The following is a 16,119-nucleotide window of genomic DNA, read 5'->3' on the forward strand; positions in this document are numbered from 1 at the left end:
AATTGCAAGTTTATATTTTTAAAAAGTCAGAATTCGCTAGTTATAAACTCGCAATTGCGAGAAATAAAATCAGAATTGCATGATATAAACTCACGATTTTGAGTTGTTAAGTCCAAATTGTGATATGTAAACTCACAATAGCAAGAAAAAAGTATTTTTTTCTTTGTTTTTGTGGCAGAAACAAGCTTCCATATTTAGCTCATCTGGTTAAGCATGGTGCCAGAAACATGGGTTCGATTCCCAGATCAATGATGCCGATGCTTTGTCAAGGTCTTTTCAGACACAATCATAGCCGACAGGATGTTGTTTAGCACTTTAGTTTTGATGATTGGGGACATGAGGGGTCCTTGTCATTAATGATATGGTGTGTGCAGACTGATGGCAGGCAGTCATGTTTGTCTCTCTCTCCAGCACTCTGAGCAAGAGCAAGGAGCTCTCTCCTGTGATTGGCCACAAGACTGTGCAGGCGGCAGGAGCTACAGTGCCCCCTGTCAGCGGTCAGCAGAGCAACAGCCAGTCTCCCCACTCGGCCGAGCACAGTCCTCACACCTTACGCAATGGTTCGTCCCAGTGGGGGGCTTCCTCTTTAATGGTTTTATCAAATTTCATGTAGAGATAAAATCCTCTTTAAAATTGGTATAACCTCTGACTTGGGTGATCAGACAGATCAGTGTATACACATCTTCATTGATTTAGTCACGTTTGTCCTTATAATGACAAGTTAAGGTTAGCTCACTAACCTACAGCTTCCCAGTACTAATATCTAAAAAAATCTTAAATCAAGATTAATTTACTTGAAAAGGGAAAATAATTATAGATGTTGAGTTTTTTTTTTAAAAAATCTTATTTTAAGCATAAACACTTAATTTAGATTTTTAATTTTTTTTTTAGAAAACAAGACTTAAACGTGAGACATCATTTTGCTGTTCATGTCTTCAAAAAATGAGCAAGACACATTTTTTTTGTCATGTGTTGCAAGTCCCCCAAAACTTAAAGATATTTATTGATTATTTTAACTATATAATATTATTTTAATATATAAAGTATTGATAAAATCTAATATACAATATTGAAATTAATGATTTAGATGTGTACACACCTGCATTAAAGGTGAAAGGAAAATGCTATTCATTTTATTTGATAATTACATCATGACATTTTAAATTTAATTCAATTCACATTTATTTGTATAGCGCTTTTCTCAATGCACATAGCTTCAAAGCAGCTTTACAGAAAATGTCCACATTGCAATTTAGAGTGATCTGTTATTAGAGGTAACTGTCTAAGTTATGTATTTGAGAAATTTACATAGACAAATCACAGTTAGCTAAAAATGTATAAATTTAAATTGTAATAATTTAAGGCAGAAACAATGAGCTCATTGAAGTAATGAATACTTTTTAGAGTCATTCAATTGAAACAAATTCCCAAGACATTGCATTGCACATAATTCACGCTTCACCCAAAACAGATGTTAATACCAGGTTTAAACAGGGTCGTGGTGTAAAAGCTACTTGCATGCATTTGACTTTGTCTTCTCTCTCTCCCTACAGCGTCTAAGAAACTGGCCCCTGTGCCGCCCAAGATTCCCTACTGCCAGTCGGGGGGGATGTCAGACCAATCCACAGGTCAGCCGTCTCCGGTTAGCCTGTCCCCCACTCCCCCAAGTACCCCCTCCCCGTACGGTTTGGGCTGTCCCACTGGACACGCGCCCACCTCTTCCCCTGGCCAGACCCCATTAGGGGGACCCCATACGTTGTCCTCGCCGCCCTCTCTGACTGGTACGCTCACAAAGTCCCGGCCCACCCCAAAGCCCAGGCAGAGACCCAGCCTACCCCCTCCCCAGCCACCCACCGTCCCTCCTACGGTCCCCCAGCCCCTGGAGCAGGGTCTACTTGACGGATTGTCCCCTGGAGAGAGCATGTCCACAGGTAAACATGCCTCAGTGGCAACATCACGAGTGGGAGTCCAGCGTCCCTCTCTCAAACTGTCTGTCTCTCCGTCCTACGCAGGCGATGGACTTTAAAGAGCCAGATCCCCTATGAAATGTGAAGAGATTTGTTTGTCTTAAATATGGGGCACCCATAGATTCAGTTGCCTTTGACATGTACACTATGATAATTATTTTTTTAATTCCTATGATTATATTTTAGCTCTAGAACTTGTGAAAAAGTGGAAACAAAGGGAATTCACTCAAAACCCAGGGATGTAGCATATATATTTGACTAGAAAGTGAAGTGTGTAATTTTTGCACAGCAAACGAAAATGTAAAAACAATGAATGTTTCCATTCAGGTTATATACCGCCCCACCACAAACTAAACACCAAACTCAAACTCATGCTATTACTTGAGCAAGAAGCTGATGGACATGTCAGACTCCACTTTACACAGTTTACACTCTTTAGAGTAGTCAACCTGCAGACGTTTCCCACAGTAAAAAAAAAAATGAGCAAGCACTTGCTGAAAATCATCCACTCCAATTTAATTGGCTAGCTTTACTTTCGCACTGAGAGTGCAGTCACTTTTAGAGTTGTTCAGTGAATTTTCGCGGGCGAAATCCAGTCACTTCAATAGGAATCCACGAAAACCGAGAATTACATGTGAGGGGAAAGATTTCCCCATGCAGATTTTGCAAGCATTTTCTGGAAATCGTCAACTGTTTGGTGAATTTTCATGAGCCAAATCCAAATCATTTCAGTGGGAATCCACGTCTTTATGTCGAAAGTCTGAGAAAACCTAGAAGAAGAAAAAATTACACACTTCACCTTCAGTACGAGCCCTACTTGTTTTCTCAGCTTCAGTGTGCGACTGTTTCCCTAAAGTAAGGTTCTGTGGTCTTTGTATCATTCTAGTGGCCCGCTGTATGGCACTGATTGTATGTTCTATCATGTGAGGCGTGTCTGTCAGTCATACTCCTGAGCACTGATTGATGTATGACTCTTTTATCCCCTGTCATCGTTGTGCACCTTGCAGCTGTGTGAGGCCAGGGACTGAGTGTGGGCTGAGTGTGAGGGGGACATTTAGGGTAAGCCAGAACCTGCTGTGCCCGTGCCATAGCCTCATCTCACACCATCTGGCCTGGTGCTGTGGCTGAATCTGGGGCCTACCGCAGCCTTGCTCTCTGTCTCATACCGTAACACTTCCTTCTCCAGCTCTGTCATTCTCTCCAAGTCGCGGGACTGCTTCTGGCTTCTTCATTCTGTCAGTGTAGTCTGTGCATGGTGTGAGACTGGTCTGTGCATGGCTTATGGCCTTACTTTCCTGAGCAACACCACATATCTGCCAACGTCGTCGCTTATGAAGTTCATTTCAACGCCTCTGGCCCTGACCTCACATCGTGATCCATTCCCCCTCCTAATATCCTCACCACCGCATCGGTGGACATTGGTAAACACCCAACCAAACTCTTTTTAAATCGAGTCCATCACAGGGTGGCAGTCCCCCCCCCCCACCCCCACCTACACCCCCCACACCACACACACACAGTCATGACTACGCCATCCGCGTCCATCTCATGCTTACACAGGGGAGGTCATCACAATCAGATATAGTCAACCAATCCACATAGTCCACTGACAACGTTCTTAATGTTACCACATCTTCTATTTGCTCCCATCTTGTTGTCTATGTGTGGAGTATTTTAGTCAGTGTTGGGGGTAACGCGTTACAAGTAACGTGCGTAACAGGTAGCCTGTGTTATGTGCGTTACAGGTAACACATTATGTAATAAAATTTTGTGTCAGGTAGCAAGTAATGTTACTTTTTAAATTTACGCTTAGATACTTTTTCAAATAAGTAGCACGTAACAGATAATGGCACATACCGGTAATATGTAACAAGTTGCACTACTTTTCGGCTTATTTTCCGATACAATTGGAAATATTACAAAGAACATAAAGAATCTTTACACTGTCAAATTAAGGCTCAAAATCATGTGCTTTGGCGGATAAAAGGCATAGTAAAGCCACCTTATGATCTGTAACATGTTACAAATGGAGACAAATGGGTTATGCATTGTTTCCAGCTATTGTAATTCCTGTGTAAAAAAAAAAAAACATTTAATGCAGTCATTGTGTGACATGTTTCATGCTATATTTGTTGTTGCAGGCAAATTATATCAGGGGACAAATACTTTTTCACAGCAAAAAAAAAAAAAAAAAAACTCAGAATTTATACAAACATTTGCAAGCCAAGCAGGGAACCACAGTTATAGATGGCTTATTGACGGCAAGACAAAATAACACAAAATAGCATGTTACTTTCTGTCAAAGGTAACATTGTAACTGGATTAGCTTCTTTTTAGGAGCATAGTAAATGTAACGCGTTAGGGGCCGTTCACACGGTACTCGGTTTGCCATTCCACTGTGCTGCTTTTTCTTGTTTTTCAATGCAAACGCTCTAGACAGACGTGTTCGACCGTTGCTGTCCTGTCTTTTGCAGCATCTCAGGCATAACACGGCATTCTAAAAAGGCGGCACTAAAACTAAAAGAAGTTCAAATTTAAAAAAGAAAAAGCGTCTCTAGACCTTGCACTTTTTTACATTCCACTGGCCCGCGCGTTCTGTGTGATCCGGCCCTTACTTTTTAGAGTAACATTCCCCAGCACTGACTGTGGTGAACTGCTTATTCAGTTATTTTCACTTTCTGAAAAACTTTGTATTACTTTATATTTTTATGAGCATAGCAGAGATTGAAGCAGGAGGAGCAAGCACTACAGGCTTCATATATGAAACGAAACTTATTTCTCCTTCCTTCCCAATGGCTCGGTGTGACAGAAAGAATCCCTGTGTAGAATGGCAGGAAACAGTCTGATGTGCCCCTCTCCTGCTGCTACACACATTCAACACCCTTCGCTGACTTCGCCTCTAACAGTGGCCTTGGAACTGAAATTACTTTTTGCTTTCTCTCTCCTTGTGTTTTTTCAACATCCTCATCATCGCCATTTCCATCGTTTCTCTCTGTTTTACTGTAAACGTGTCTTGTCACTTCACTTTTGTGGCCATTGCTCTCATTTCCCATGATCTTGTAGCAGATTACTTCAGTTTGGATATTCCCTCCATCAATGTCAATCTGGATAGCCTGTTGGACGAGTTCAGGGTGGGCCCATGTCGGAGCTCCTTTGCTGCGGTCAGCTCTCCGGAGGGGGAGTCCGTGTCTGAGGAGGAGGGCCAAAGCACCACGCTATGACCCCTGAGCCTACCAAGCAACCTCACCCAGAATTTGCCATCTTCTGCTGAGGCCCAACTGGAACCCCATCTTGGCCAAACCCTGAGTCACGGATACTAGACTAGAGAAGACGCCAACCCCCACAACAGGTGCCATAAAAAGCAACAGAATGGATTTTGTTCAAATTGCCACTGGAGGAACCTGGAGTTTTGTGTTACATTACCTGTTTCTCTCTGAACGATTCTGTCGGTTTCGTTTTGTTGTTGTGTTGTTGGATTTGTTTGATTGGGATGGATTTTTTTATTTTTATTTCTGCCTTATCGGAGCTGAAATTACAATACAATGCACATAAGGGGCAGTCTGCAGATTTTAAATGAACCTCATAAACTTTATCTTGCTGAAGGCTTGGAACTGAGACCCACCCTCACAGTATGAGAGTGGGACATCGTTGTTTTCCCTACAGGGTCGATGCCATGCTCTTTATGGGTCACTTGGCATATAGCATGTTTAAGTCTAATTTTGCAATGCTGAGTTCTTTCTTTCTGTCTTTCTTTCTTTCTTTCTTTCTTTCTTCTCTCCAAATCTAAACTATACACTTCTTAGCAATCCAATCCAATTGGCCTTTCGCTAAGCCTCGCCTTAAAATACTACTGCTACTCTCTGGCCTTAGCAACTATTTCCACCTATTATATTACCAGACAAGTGCTCATATCTAGGCTGGGTTCCAAACTGGATAAATCCGCCTCCGAAGGGCACTTCGAAGTGAGAACAATCATGGCCGCCATATTGAAGGGTGGTTCCAAATCGGAGTCCTCAAAACTGGTCACTTCAAAGGGCCCTTCGAAATGAAGGATTCGAAGGGTACAACTAATGGGCCATTCGCTCCCATGATTCTTTGCACAGGCAACCAGCACACACAATTGTGTGATTATGGCACATCTTTAATTGGCTCTGCAAAGATGGGGTTTTTTTTGGGTCCCTATACCCTTCATTCCTTTGAAGTTCTCACTTTGGAGGGCACACTCTTCAAAGGGATTAGGGGGTAGGTATAAGTCCTTCACCATGGAATGCAGGGCAAATGTAGATCAATTGAAGTCCTGTGTGTTAAGATAGTCTTAAATGTAATTTTACAAAAAAAATCTGAGAATACAAAAAACTCTTGTTGCCACTGGCACTTCAAATATTGATAAAAAAAATACTCGCACGGTATAAGAAAAAAGTTGCTGCCTTAAATTAAGTACAACTTGGATGTTTAAGTAATTTCCTCTAAACTGACTTATATATAATTCATGTAATTTAAGTTGAAATGACTTAAACGACCAAGTTGATTGTCCTTAAAAATCTAAGTCATTTCAACTTAAATTACATTAATTATATGATCAATAAGTTATGACATGTTTTTAGATTGCTTTAACTCAAAATCAAAATAAGTTAAGCAATTTTTTACTGATTTTTGTAAGTTATACAGGATTCAACAAAAAAAATTAAAGCTGCAGTCCGGCACTTTTTTGGGTTTAAAAATATCAAAAAATACATTTTTGAAAAAAAACTTAACCAGCCAGTGTTCAAAACGATCTGCTTGCCTTACCTCGATTCAAAACGGTAAGCTTGTAATAATGATTTTAATTCCAGTGGTACTGGTGGATTTCCCCGGGAATTTCGAGCATGTCTTTGCGTCATTACGTCACTTCTGTACACATAGAGAAGGAGTCCCCGGCTAGCGTGTGTGGATGATGGAGGTGGAGATTTAGCTTAGCACTTGGTATGGCGGATCCCGAAAGTTTAAAGCGACAATCACCAGTGACAACTGGAGATTCACCAGTTGTAAAACACAAAGACTTCGGACTTCAGAGTGGCTACAGAAAAAATATATTTTTCACGTTTTGACGTGATATAAGCAATCGTTAGATTTAATCAGCATGATATAGCTACTGCAATGCTTCCCCCCACCCCCCGAATTTGGTCAGAACAAACGTGAATGTTACTTACTTGTTCAGATGACATTTTCCGATGAAAATTCTAATGTTGACACTTTCAAAAAGTATACTCTGAGATTGCTGATGACAGTAACGTTACAGTATCCACAGTGACGCAGCAGCCTCAATACATTGTGTTCATCCGCGCTGTTTCATGCCGATTTACTACCCACGCACAGTTAATAATTCCGCGAATAACTGCAATTGCAGATTTCTAACAGAGATGGCGACAAAGAGGAAAAACGACGGACTGCAGCTTTAAGTCAGTTTAATGTAATTTAAGATGAAATGACTTAAACATCCAAGTTGATTGTACTTAAAATGTAAGGTAGCAACTTTCTTTTCAGTGTGGGGGATTGAGTAAAGGTTTTCAGAGTGAGTAATAAAAACTGAGGTAAGGAGCTTAGCGGAATGTCAATTCAATTAATATTTTGTGTGTTTATCTGCACTACAACATTACCCAGAATCGCATATAATACAGTAATAGCAACACAGTGACAACTGATACATTAGAGTGTATTTTCTTAAAGACTTCTTAAAGTGTCTGAAAGCAAGGTAGGAAATCCAGGGTTCCCACAGTCATGAAAAAATATCAGGGAATTTTAATTGTGTCATGGGAAAATAATAACATTTTTTAAATTCCTGTTAAAAAATATGGATTTTTTTAAAATAATTTTTTCCTGTATATGCACATTCCCTGTTTTGAAGTCAATTTCAAAATGCTTATCATGGAAACTGGAACAACTGCTCATGGAAATTCTTTGGTCAGAAGGTGTGGGAACCCTGGAAATATCGATTCCTCACCCTTTACCCACCAAACAGAAACCGTACTTGTGCTAAATTGGGTCACTGCGAACACGTTTCTGCAAATGTTTCTTCATTATCAGGACATTAGGCAGCCACTACTGAGATCATCCACTGGTTCGGTTCTAATGCACTGCCTTGCATTTTCTGTTGTGTTTCCGCATCCATATGCCCTCCAAAGTGCTTCAAATGCAGTGCCACACTATCCTTTATGTATATACCAATACTGTATATAAAGATGTGTAGATAAGCGTCAACGAGAGGACAAATGTAAAGGCAAATATGAGTTATATATTCATAAATGTGACATGCCATATTTATCTTGTATAGAGATAATGTTCTAAGTATTATTTTGTCCCTGAACACTTTTTGTCAGGTTCACATAGCAAGTAAGTTTTTTGCACTTTTGTAAGCCATGAACTAGAAGTAGAAATATGAATGCAGACTTGGCAGAAGTTTAGACTTGCTCCCTAGAGAGATTTTATCCCTAAACCGACCTCATCAATGACAGCCTTAATCAACAGCATAAATCAACAACACAATCTACTTATTATTAGAAAATATGTTAAGTCGTCGACAGATTATACTAATTGTATATCTGTTCATTCTTAGTATTGTATGGCGACTGGTTGATAATATAAATAAGAATACACCGGCCCTAAAATGTTTTGGACACTTAAAATGTCTACAAACAAATGTTAGATATTTTCTCAGAACTAACTACCTAGCCATTTTTTCCCCCCGCTTACTTTTAATCAACTAGTGGTTAGTGGATGTACAATGTCTGTTACCTATTGGTGTCGTTCATCACATTAACTACAGTGTGATCCACTAATGTTTGACAACCACAATGTGTCCACATACTTTATAGGGCCACTATATAGCGTATCTCCCCATAAAATCAATGGAAAGATACTGATTTATAACTTGGCAGGGATCCTTTTTGTGAAAAGATGTCAGGCCCTTAAATCCTTCAGTCTCATTGCTTTTCCCAGACACATAGTCGGATGCCACACTGAGATGGCACGAGTCTGGCCATTGGTTTCATCAGTAAACAAGACTATACGAGACTACCAGATGCTGCAAATTCTCTTGTCTGAACTTTTACAACAACAACAAAAAAAACGCAGGACTTTATTAAGGTCAAAGAAACATTTGCTCACTCCTGTCCCGTTGGAAGAAATGGGCACAACACAATCTCTGTTGATAGACGAAGGACTCTACTTCCGACGGTGGATAGCCATGGCTTCTGTTTTTCTCTTTGAATAAGCATTGGTGTTCGTCAGGGACAAAAGGACTTTTTTTTTTTTTTGCTGAAATCTGTGATATGCCTCAGTGTGTGTTCTTGATGAAATATAGTCTAATGATTATTGGTGACTGAGTAATAGTTGTAGTGATTACACAATGATAATTGCAAGTGCCCTCACATTCAGTATTTATAACCTGAAGCTAACGGCGAGTTTCGTGCGTACGTGAGGTTCTGTCTGTGCCGTTTCCCGCGGTGTTCTGTGAGGAGGCCGTTGTGTCTGTTTGAGTGTGCTGACTGAATGTGATTTAGCCTATACTTGGAAGTGCACTAGCGTAAAGGCCCCTTTATTGCAGCTGCAATAGAAGCATGGTTTATTTTCTTTATGAACATGAAACTTTTGCTCATCTCTCTCTGTTAGCAATCATAAAGAATGCTAATGTTGTTGTTAATGAAGACGTGGGAGGGTTTTATACAGTATGTACATGCATTCTCATTCCAGTTCAACTCTGCATCGGTTATCGCACGCTTTTCTAATGTGAAAAGGCACAGCTATACGTTATCTAAGGGCCGTTTACAAAACATCGTTTTTTAACTAAAAACTGAAACTTTTTAATGCGTTTTGGCCGTTCATTTACACGCCAACAGAAAATGGGTTTCAAAGTAGAAGTTTTTAAAAGCAATACCGCAATCGTCTACGGTAACGTCATGCACATGTCGCGTTCAGTCTATAGGCGCATCGTATTTCTTTACAAAGTGACATCGCCATCTACTGGCCTGGTGTGAATAATACAGCGGTTTTAGTCGCAGATCAGTGTGAATTGGGATCGGTTTGTCTGTACGCATTTAAAAAAAAAAACGCAAACGAAAAACTTTTCTGTTTTTAGTACGTCTTTGTCATGTAAACGGACCCTCAATCTGATCTGTAAATGAAGCTGGTCTGTCATCAGAGTTTTTTTTTTTTTTAACTTAAAGCAGAATGGATGTAATAGCCATGGAACTTTTTAAAGAATCACAGCTGATGAACTGTACAAACATCATTTTAACTGAGGATTCGCAACAGAATCTGCACAGGTGAATGTCATAAAACTGTCAAGGTCATAGTTCAACCCAAAATTAGAAGAAAACAAACAAGAAATTGCATTCCTGTAAAGAACAATAAGCTTATTGTAGCTTCAATTATTACATTAAATAATTTTCATGATAATTAAGCACAATTTCACAACCAAATGTCATTACCCCTAATGAAAAAAAAAAATCTGTAATATGAAAAATTATATATTATTTCAATTGTATTTATATCGTAGTATGATTTGTACTTCACTGATCTAGATTTAAATAAAGCAAAAATATTTGTATTGCAGTAATTATTTGGCAATGATGTAACAAAAAAATCGTAATAGTTCTTTTTTTTTTTTTTTTGGCTTTTGATTTTGTAGTGAAATGGCCTTACCTGGACATGTTGTTGTGAAATTCACCCAGATGCTTTTATTTGCATTTTATGTACTGGGAAAATCAGTTCAGAAAACCTTTAAATGATAAGATGTGTTTAATTCTTATTGAGCACTGTAAGCATTATCATACGAGTCAAAATATGTTAAACCAACATGCAAAGGGTCAAACAGACTCTCGTTGCTTGCTTGAATCAAGGAAATGTATGATTCGAATTATCTTTTCAAAAGACCATTTTAAAATGAACAGATAGATACAATAATTTATACAGATACATGTATTTATTAATTTATCCGTGACATTTTCAGCATGCAATTAAATGTTCAAAAAGAGCAGAAGAACCCACAAATCTTATAAAGGAGACAAACTGAACTAAAGATCTGATGTCTTTCTCAATACTCTTCAAATAATAGTAAAAATCATCCAGTTAAAGCCAGCAAGTTGGGAGTGACAGAACAGAGAATGCATTTAATTATTCCCTTTAGATAATCGTGTGTGTGTGTGTGTGTGTGTGTGTGTTCATTAAAATGATACCAGATAATAAAGGGAGTCAGTGATGAACCAGGGATGTGTGAACTTTAAAGGTTGATCAGTGCACATTTTCCAACAATGTACAGCCCTCTCCAGCTCTGCTTACCGAACTAATGTACAAATCTGCCTGTAAATCACCCTCCTCAGCTTAGCATATCAGTGGAAGAACACAGTCTGTACTGTGAAGCCTGCCGCAGTCCTTATCAGAATGTCAGAAATACATAGATATATATTAAACTCTACATTTGTAATAATACTTCTGGTGTAAGTGCTTTTGTGTGTTTTAAGAAGTGTTGTTAACCTCAAACTGCTGTAATAACAATGTCCTGACATTATATACGGCATGCATGCCTTAAAGGATTGTAAGGGGAAAAAAATGGAAAGCTTGATGTCTGAAAATGCTGTATATCTGACAAATCAGGTAGCTCAATATGAACTCAAACATTTCTCATCTAGTACCAAATAATGTTTACTATATAGTGCAACAATCCGGAAGTAAAAACAAAAATGGATTTGTAATGATAAATTATAAACCTTTAAAGACAGCCTTACTGTGAGCTACAAGGTTGTTAATCGGTCAGTTCGCATTATTTCATCTTAATAATGTTTAGATGAATATTTCATCTAATATTTTAAAAACATTTCTTCTTAAAATAATTGTTTAACGTTGGAATTTGTGGTGAAAAACTACATTACCCATGATGCTGTGCTGAAAATTACACCAATCAGAGAGTCGAAACGAACAAAACACGCCAAAACATCTCGTTAGCTCCGCCCACTCCCATGAAGCACTGCGAATGCCGTGAATCGAGTCGATCTCCCTATACGCTCTCAAAATACTGAATTTTTTTACAAATAAACTTAAAATATATTGTTTCTAGATATAATCAACAACTTTAAATTAATACTTTTATAATTCTCCATCGGTTTTAATTAGATTATGTCATTCGCAGTGCTTCGTGGGATATAGTTATTTCCCTCACTTATCGTTAAGTGCAGTAAAGTGGTCAAAAGTGATGTCTGGCCTTGAAATAAATTAACATCTTCACTCTTTATTCAAATGATTACCATTTTTGTTAAAGATTTTGTAAGCATGTTGCGTAGTTGTGCTTGGAGTCAATTGTTTTGTTTGTGATAACGCAATGAAACAAGTGCGGCGGATATAATTTTTGGCCAGGCTGTCATACAAAGATATTCTGAACACATGCAAAAGATATTAATAACTGACTATGTTTCAATGTATGCTTTTTTCCTATGAGCTTCTTTGTTTTTCTATGCATTTGTTTTTGCAAAGTCAAATAAAACCTGTAGCTGGAGTTTACCGCCTTTTGTTTTGCCAAATAATTTTGTCAGATAAATACCTTAAGTTTAGTGTTTTGTTCTCCCCTCATATTTAAAAAATATTTCCCTCACATTTTAATCGATCTTGTAGGGTCATTAAAAAACGAACATCGCTTTTGGCCACTACTGTACACAGTCTTGTATACCTTGTCTTTTTGTTTGACTTTCAAATACTTTTTTTTGCTTCAAATAAACTTTTGTAATGTTGTGATTCGCCTCTGATTGGTTTGGTTTAGTGCGTCTAACGCTATCCCTATGAGATAAATGAATGGGAAAAACAACAACATCTGAAAAAGTTCCTACATTTTTTCAGAGGAAACATTAAACAAATGGATGCTTAAAATGCAGAAATCCATTACGTCACCGAAACCTCTGAGCAATCAAATTTGTCCTCTGCAGAAGACACACTAACAGTACAAACTTATACACGAGAAGATTTTCAAGGGTTCAAGTGTGCATTGCTGCACATGTACGTCACAGAAACGCCCTCCAATCAAGTAGTGACTGATAACTTGTGCAGAATGTGAGGTATTAGTCTTGTCATGGCTGGGTCTAAACGAGAATTTCTGGACGAGCGAGGGTGTGTATCATTCCTTCCAGGCATCGCAAGCAGTTGAGAAAAGCTCAAAGCCTCATCATCACACCCTTCCCTTTCCTCCATTCTCAACCCTGCGGCGTCCACGGTAGCCGTAACTGAATCCCACAGTCTTTCTTTCTCCAAGATCAAATGACAACCAGACGACAATCTCATCTTTGCTTCTCGAGGTTTGAACGTCTCCCGTCCCCTCAGTTACTCAAGATCTCCATTTTCCTAACACCTAGATTCAGATCCAGGACAAATACTTGTTTATCCATTAACCTTTTGTAATGAAACCTTCCCTCCGAGACATGTCAGAACAAGCCTGGGAAATTATCTCACAATAACCGTCTGTTCTTCATAAAACATTCATTGTGAAACCAGTCAATGCATCTCTTTTTCAGAAAGCGTGGCTTAAAAATAATAGCGTTTGATCGTACACACGAGGTAGCAGTTCTGGAGCCTTCACGCCAGCAGAACCCATGGAAGTGTGGCAGCCACAAGTGCCAATAAGGTGAAAGTGATCATTAAGATCAGAAGGCAACAGGAGATGGTGCAAAGTCTCGGTCCATTACTGCCATAATCCCTCTGCAAGCGTGAAGCTGTCCCAATGTCAAAAACATCCCCTTCTGTCATGGGTCGACCCGACTCGCTTATGATAAACACCTCTGCAGCGTCTTTAGGGCAGACGAGTGTTCGTCTACACAGTCTGCATGAAATCCTCCTTAGACACCTGCCGATACAGCCGAGACCTCCACTATGAGACCTGTGAAGAGAATCCCTTGGGAACGCAGGAGTGGGGACGGGTGGCACTTCCAGTGTCCTTCCGATCCTTTTGCCCTCAGCCGGGGAAAATGTAAATCCGTGGTGCTTTTTGATGAACGTCAGGTGTCTGCAGACAGGACAGACGATGGTGTCCCGTTTAACGGAGCCGTTCCGGTTGGTGTTCACCAGGGTTCGCACTAAGCAGTCATGGCAGAAGTGATGCCCGCAGCTGAGCGTCCTGGCGCTGTCCGTGAGACTCTCGTAACACACCGGACACTCGCTGTCTCCTTGAGCCTCCTCATCCATGACTCTCAGTAACTCCGGCTGGATCGCCTCTGCTGGCTTTGAGACTTCAGAAACACACACACACACTGGCACAGGTAACCGATACTCCCATAAGATAACATGCTGACACTCGTGACGACACCGACATTGTCACGCGAAGAATGTTGAAAAACTAGATCTGTTGTTAAAGAAACTGGAAATGGTTCAATGATGGTTCATAGGTATTATGCTGTTTTTAAACTACTTGTGCCTTTTAGACATATAGGCTACTTTCGTTATTGTATGTAGTATTTTCAACAACAACAATGATAATAATATATGAAAACATTTTTAAAGGGAAATTCATATATTGCCTAGGTTATAATAACAGTATGTATTATTATTATTATTTATCACTGTAACAATTATTGTTGGTTTAACTTAAAAAAGTAAGTACATTTTAAGTTCATTGAAATTAAAAATTTGAGTTAATACATAGTCACATAGATTTGTGACCCTGGACCTCAAAACCAGTCACAAGTACGGGTATATTTGTGGCAATAGCCATGCACAATATACATTGTATGGGTCAAAATGATCGATTTTACTTTTATGCCAAAAATCATTAGGATATTAAGTAACGATCATGTTCCATTTAGATATTTTGTAAATTTCCTACCATAAATGTATAAACAAAATATTTTTGTGAGTCAATGCAGCATAATCGCGAACATAAATGGACAAATGTAAAGGTGATTTTCTCAATGTTTAGATTTTTTTTGCACCCTCGGATTCCAGATTTTCAAATAGTTGTATCTCAGCCAAATATTGTCATATCTTAACAAACCATACATCAAATAAAATTATATATATATATATATATATATATATATATATATATATATATATATATATATATATATATATATATATATATATATATATATATATATCCTTGTGACTGGTTTTGTGGTCCAGGGTCACATTTAAACTCAAAATATTATGTTATCTGAACCACATTAATTATTTGACAAATGATAAAAAGTTGTGATGACAAATCATCAAAAATATGAGAATATTTGTTTAAGGGTACAAAGCATTTAGGTCTATAAAAAAAAGAAGGATAAATAAAAGCATAGCCGAAAACAGCAACAGGCACACAAGGCCTCTTTGCAAATTGAATGGAAACAAAGTTAATTTAATTTAAAAAAGAAGGTCCTATTAAATATAGGATAACTATTTGTATGTAAGTTAAGCATGTGCACGATGTTGATGCATCATAAATAGATAGATTTCTTTATTGCCATTGTACAATTTTACAACAATTTTTTTTAACTTTCCAATATATACAGTTTAAGAATAGTTAAGTTGCAATCATGCACCATATTGCCCATTAATAACTAAAGTGTTCAAAGTGTTCATTGTGTTATTCCACATAAATTGTCTTGTATGTCAAGAATGTGTTGTGGTGAAGTTGGGGGTTTGTTTTCAGTTGTGTGTAATAATGTATTATTATGAATAAATTACATTTGCTTGTAAAATTCACCTTATTTTTTTCAAAGAGGCCATCTTATCCCACTACTGGGGTAAGCTAGCCCAAACGTGACATTTGATGTAATTTTAATCATTATTTATGTACCATTTAGTCGAATAATTGAATATCCAATAACACAAAACAGAATCCTATAGAGATTCACCTAAAAGGTCAAACTATTCTATCACTTCTGCAGGCATATTTAATTATTTAAGTGCCCACATTTTATTTGACGATATGCCATAATACCAACATTATGAATGATTAAATGATGATACTGAATGATTTCACTCAACTAACCTATAGGTTTTAATAAAACCGAACATGTCTGGAATGTACATCTAATTTATAGAAATACTGAACAGTAACCCCATTAATGACAATAATTATTTAATTTCAAAAATAACACTAACAACATGCCACTTCTGTGCCAATCCTGGGTGGCTCGTCTTACCCCAATTA

The 16,119-nt window shown here is 38.3% G+C and overlaps 2 protein-coding genes across 3 annotated transcripts in view; one reads left to right on the forward strand and one right to left on the reverse strand.

Annotated features, from left to right (window-relative positions):
* The window catches only part of arhgap44a (Rho GTPase activating protein 44a), a 65,721-nt gene extending 60,397 nt beyond the window's left edge, over nucleotides 1–5,324 (forward strand). Inside the window, exons 19-21 of one of the 2 annotated variants that reach the window (XM_079609412.1) lie at nucleotides 412–560; nucleotides 1,554–1,931; nucleotides 5,031–5,324. In XM_079609412.1, coding sequence (XP_079465538.1) covers nucleotides 412–560; nucleotides 1,554–1,931; nucleotides 5,031–5,188 — 685 coding nt within the window. In that variant the 3' untranslated portion in view covers nucleotides 5,189–5,324. Of the gene's footprint in view, nucleotides 1–411; nucleotides 561–1,553; nucleotides 4,044–5,030 lie in introns of those variants that run through there. The other variant, XM_079609411.1, reaches the window with a different exon arrangement.
* Nucleotides 5,325–10,732: 5,408 nt separating this feature from the next.
* Nucleotides 10,733–14,309, reverse strand: LOC306996677 (RING finger protein 222). The gene has a single exon (XM_079609436.1). The coding sequence runs from the start codon at nucleotides 14,163–14,165 to the stop codon at nucleotides 13,560–13,562; it is 606 nt and encodes a 201-aa protein (XP_079465562.1). The 5' UTR covers nucleotides 14,166–14,309; the 3' UTR covers nucleotides 10,733–13,559.
* Nucleotides 14,310–16,119: the final 1,810 nt, after the last annotated feature.

This window comes from Phoxinus phoxinus (assembly GCF_949152265.1).
Source record: "Phoxinus phoxinus genome assembly, chromosome: 1".
Lineage (NCBI taxonomy): Eukaryota > Metazoa > Chordata > Actinopteri > Cypriniformes > Leuciscidae > Phoxinus > Phoxinus phoxinus.

What these genes read in the sequence shown, in the direction of transcription:
- LOC306996677 (XM_079609436.1), bottom strand. Translation starts at nt 14,165, where the DNA reads ATGGATGAGGAGGCTCAAGGAGACAGCGAGTGTCCGGTGTGTTACGAG.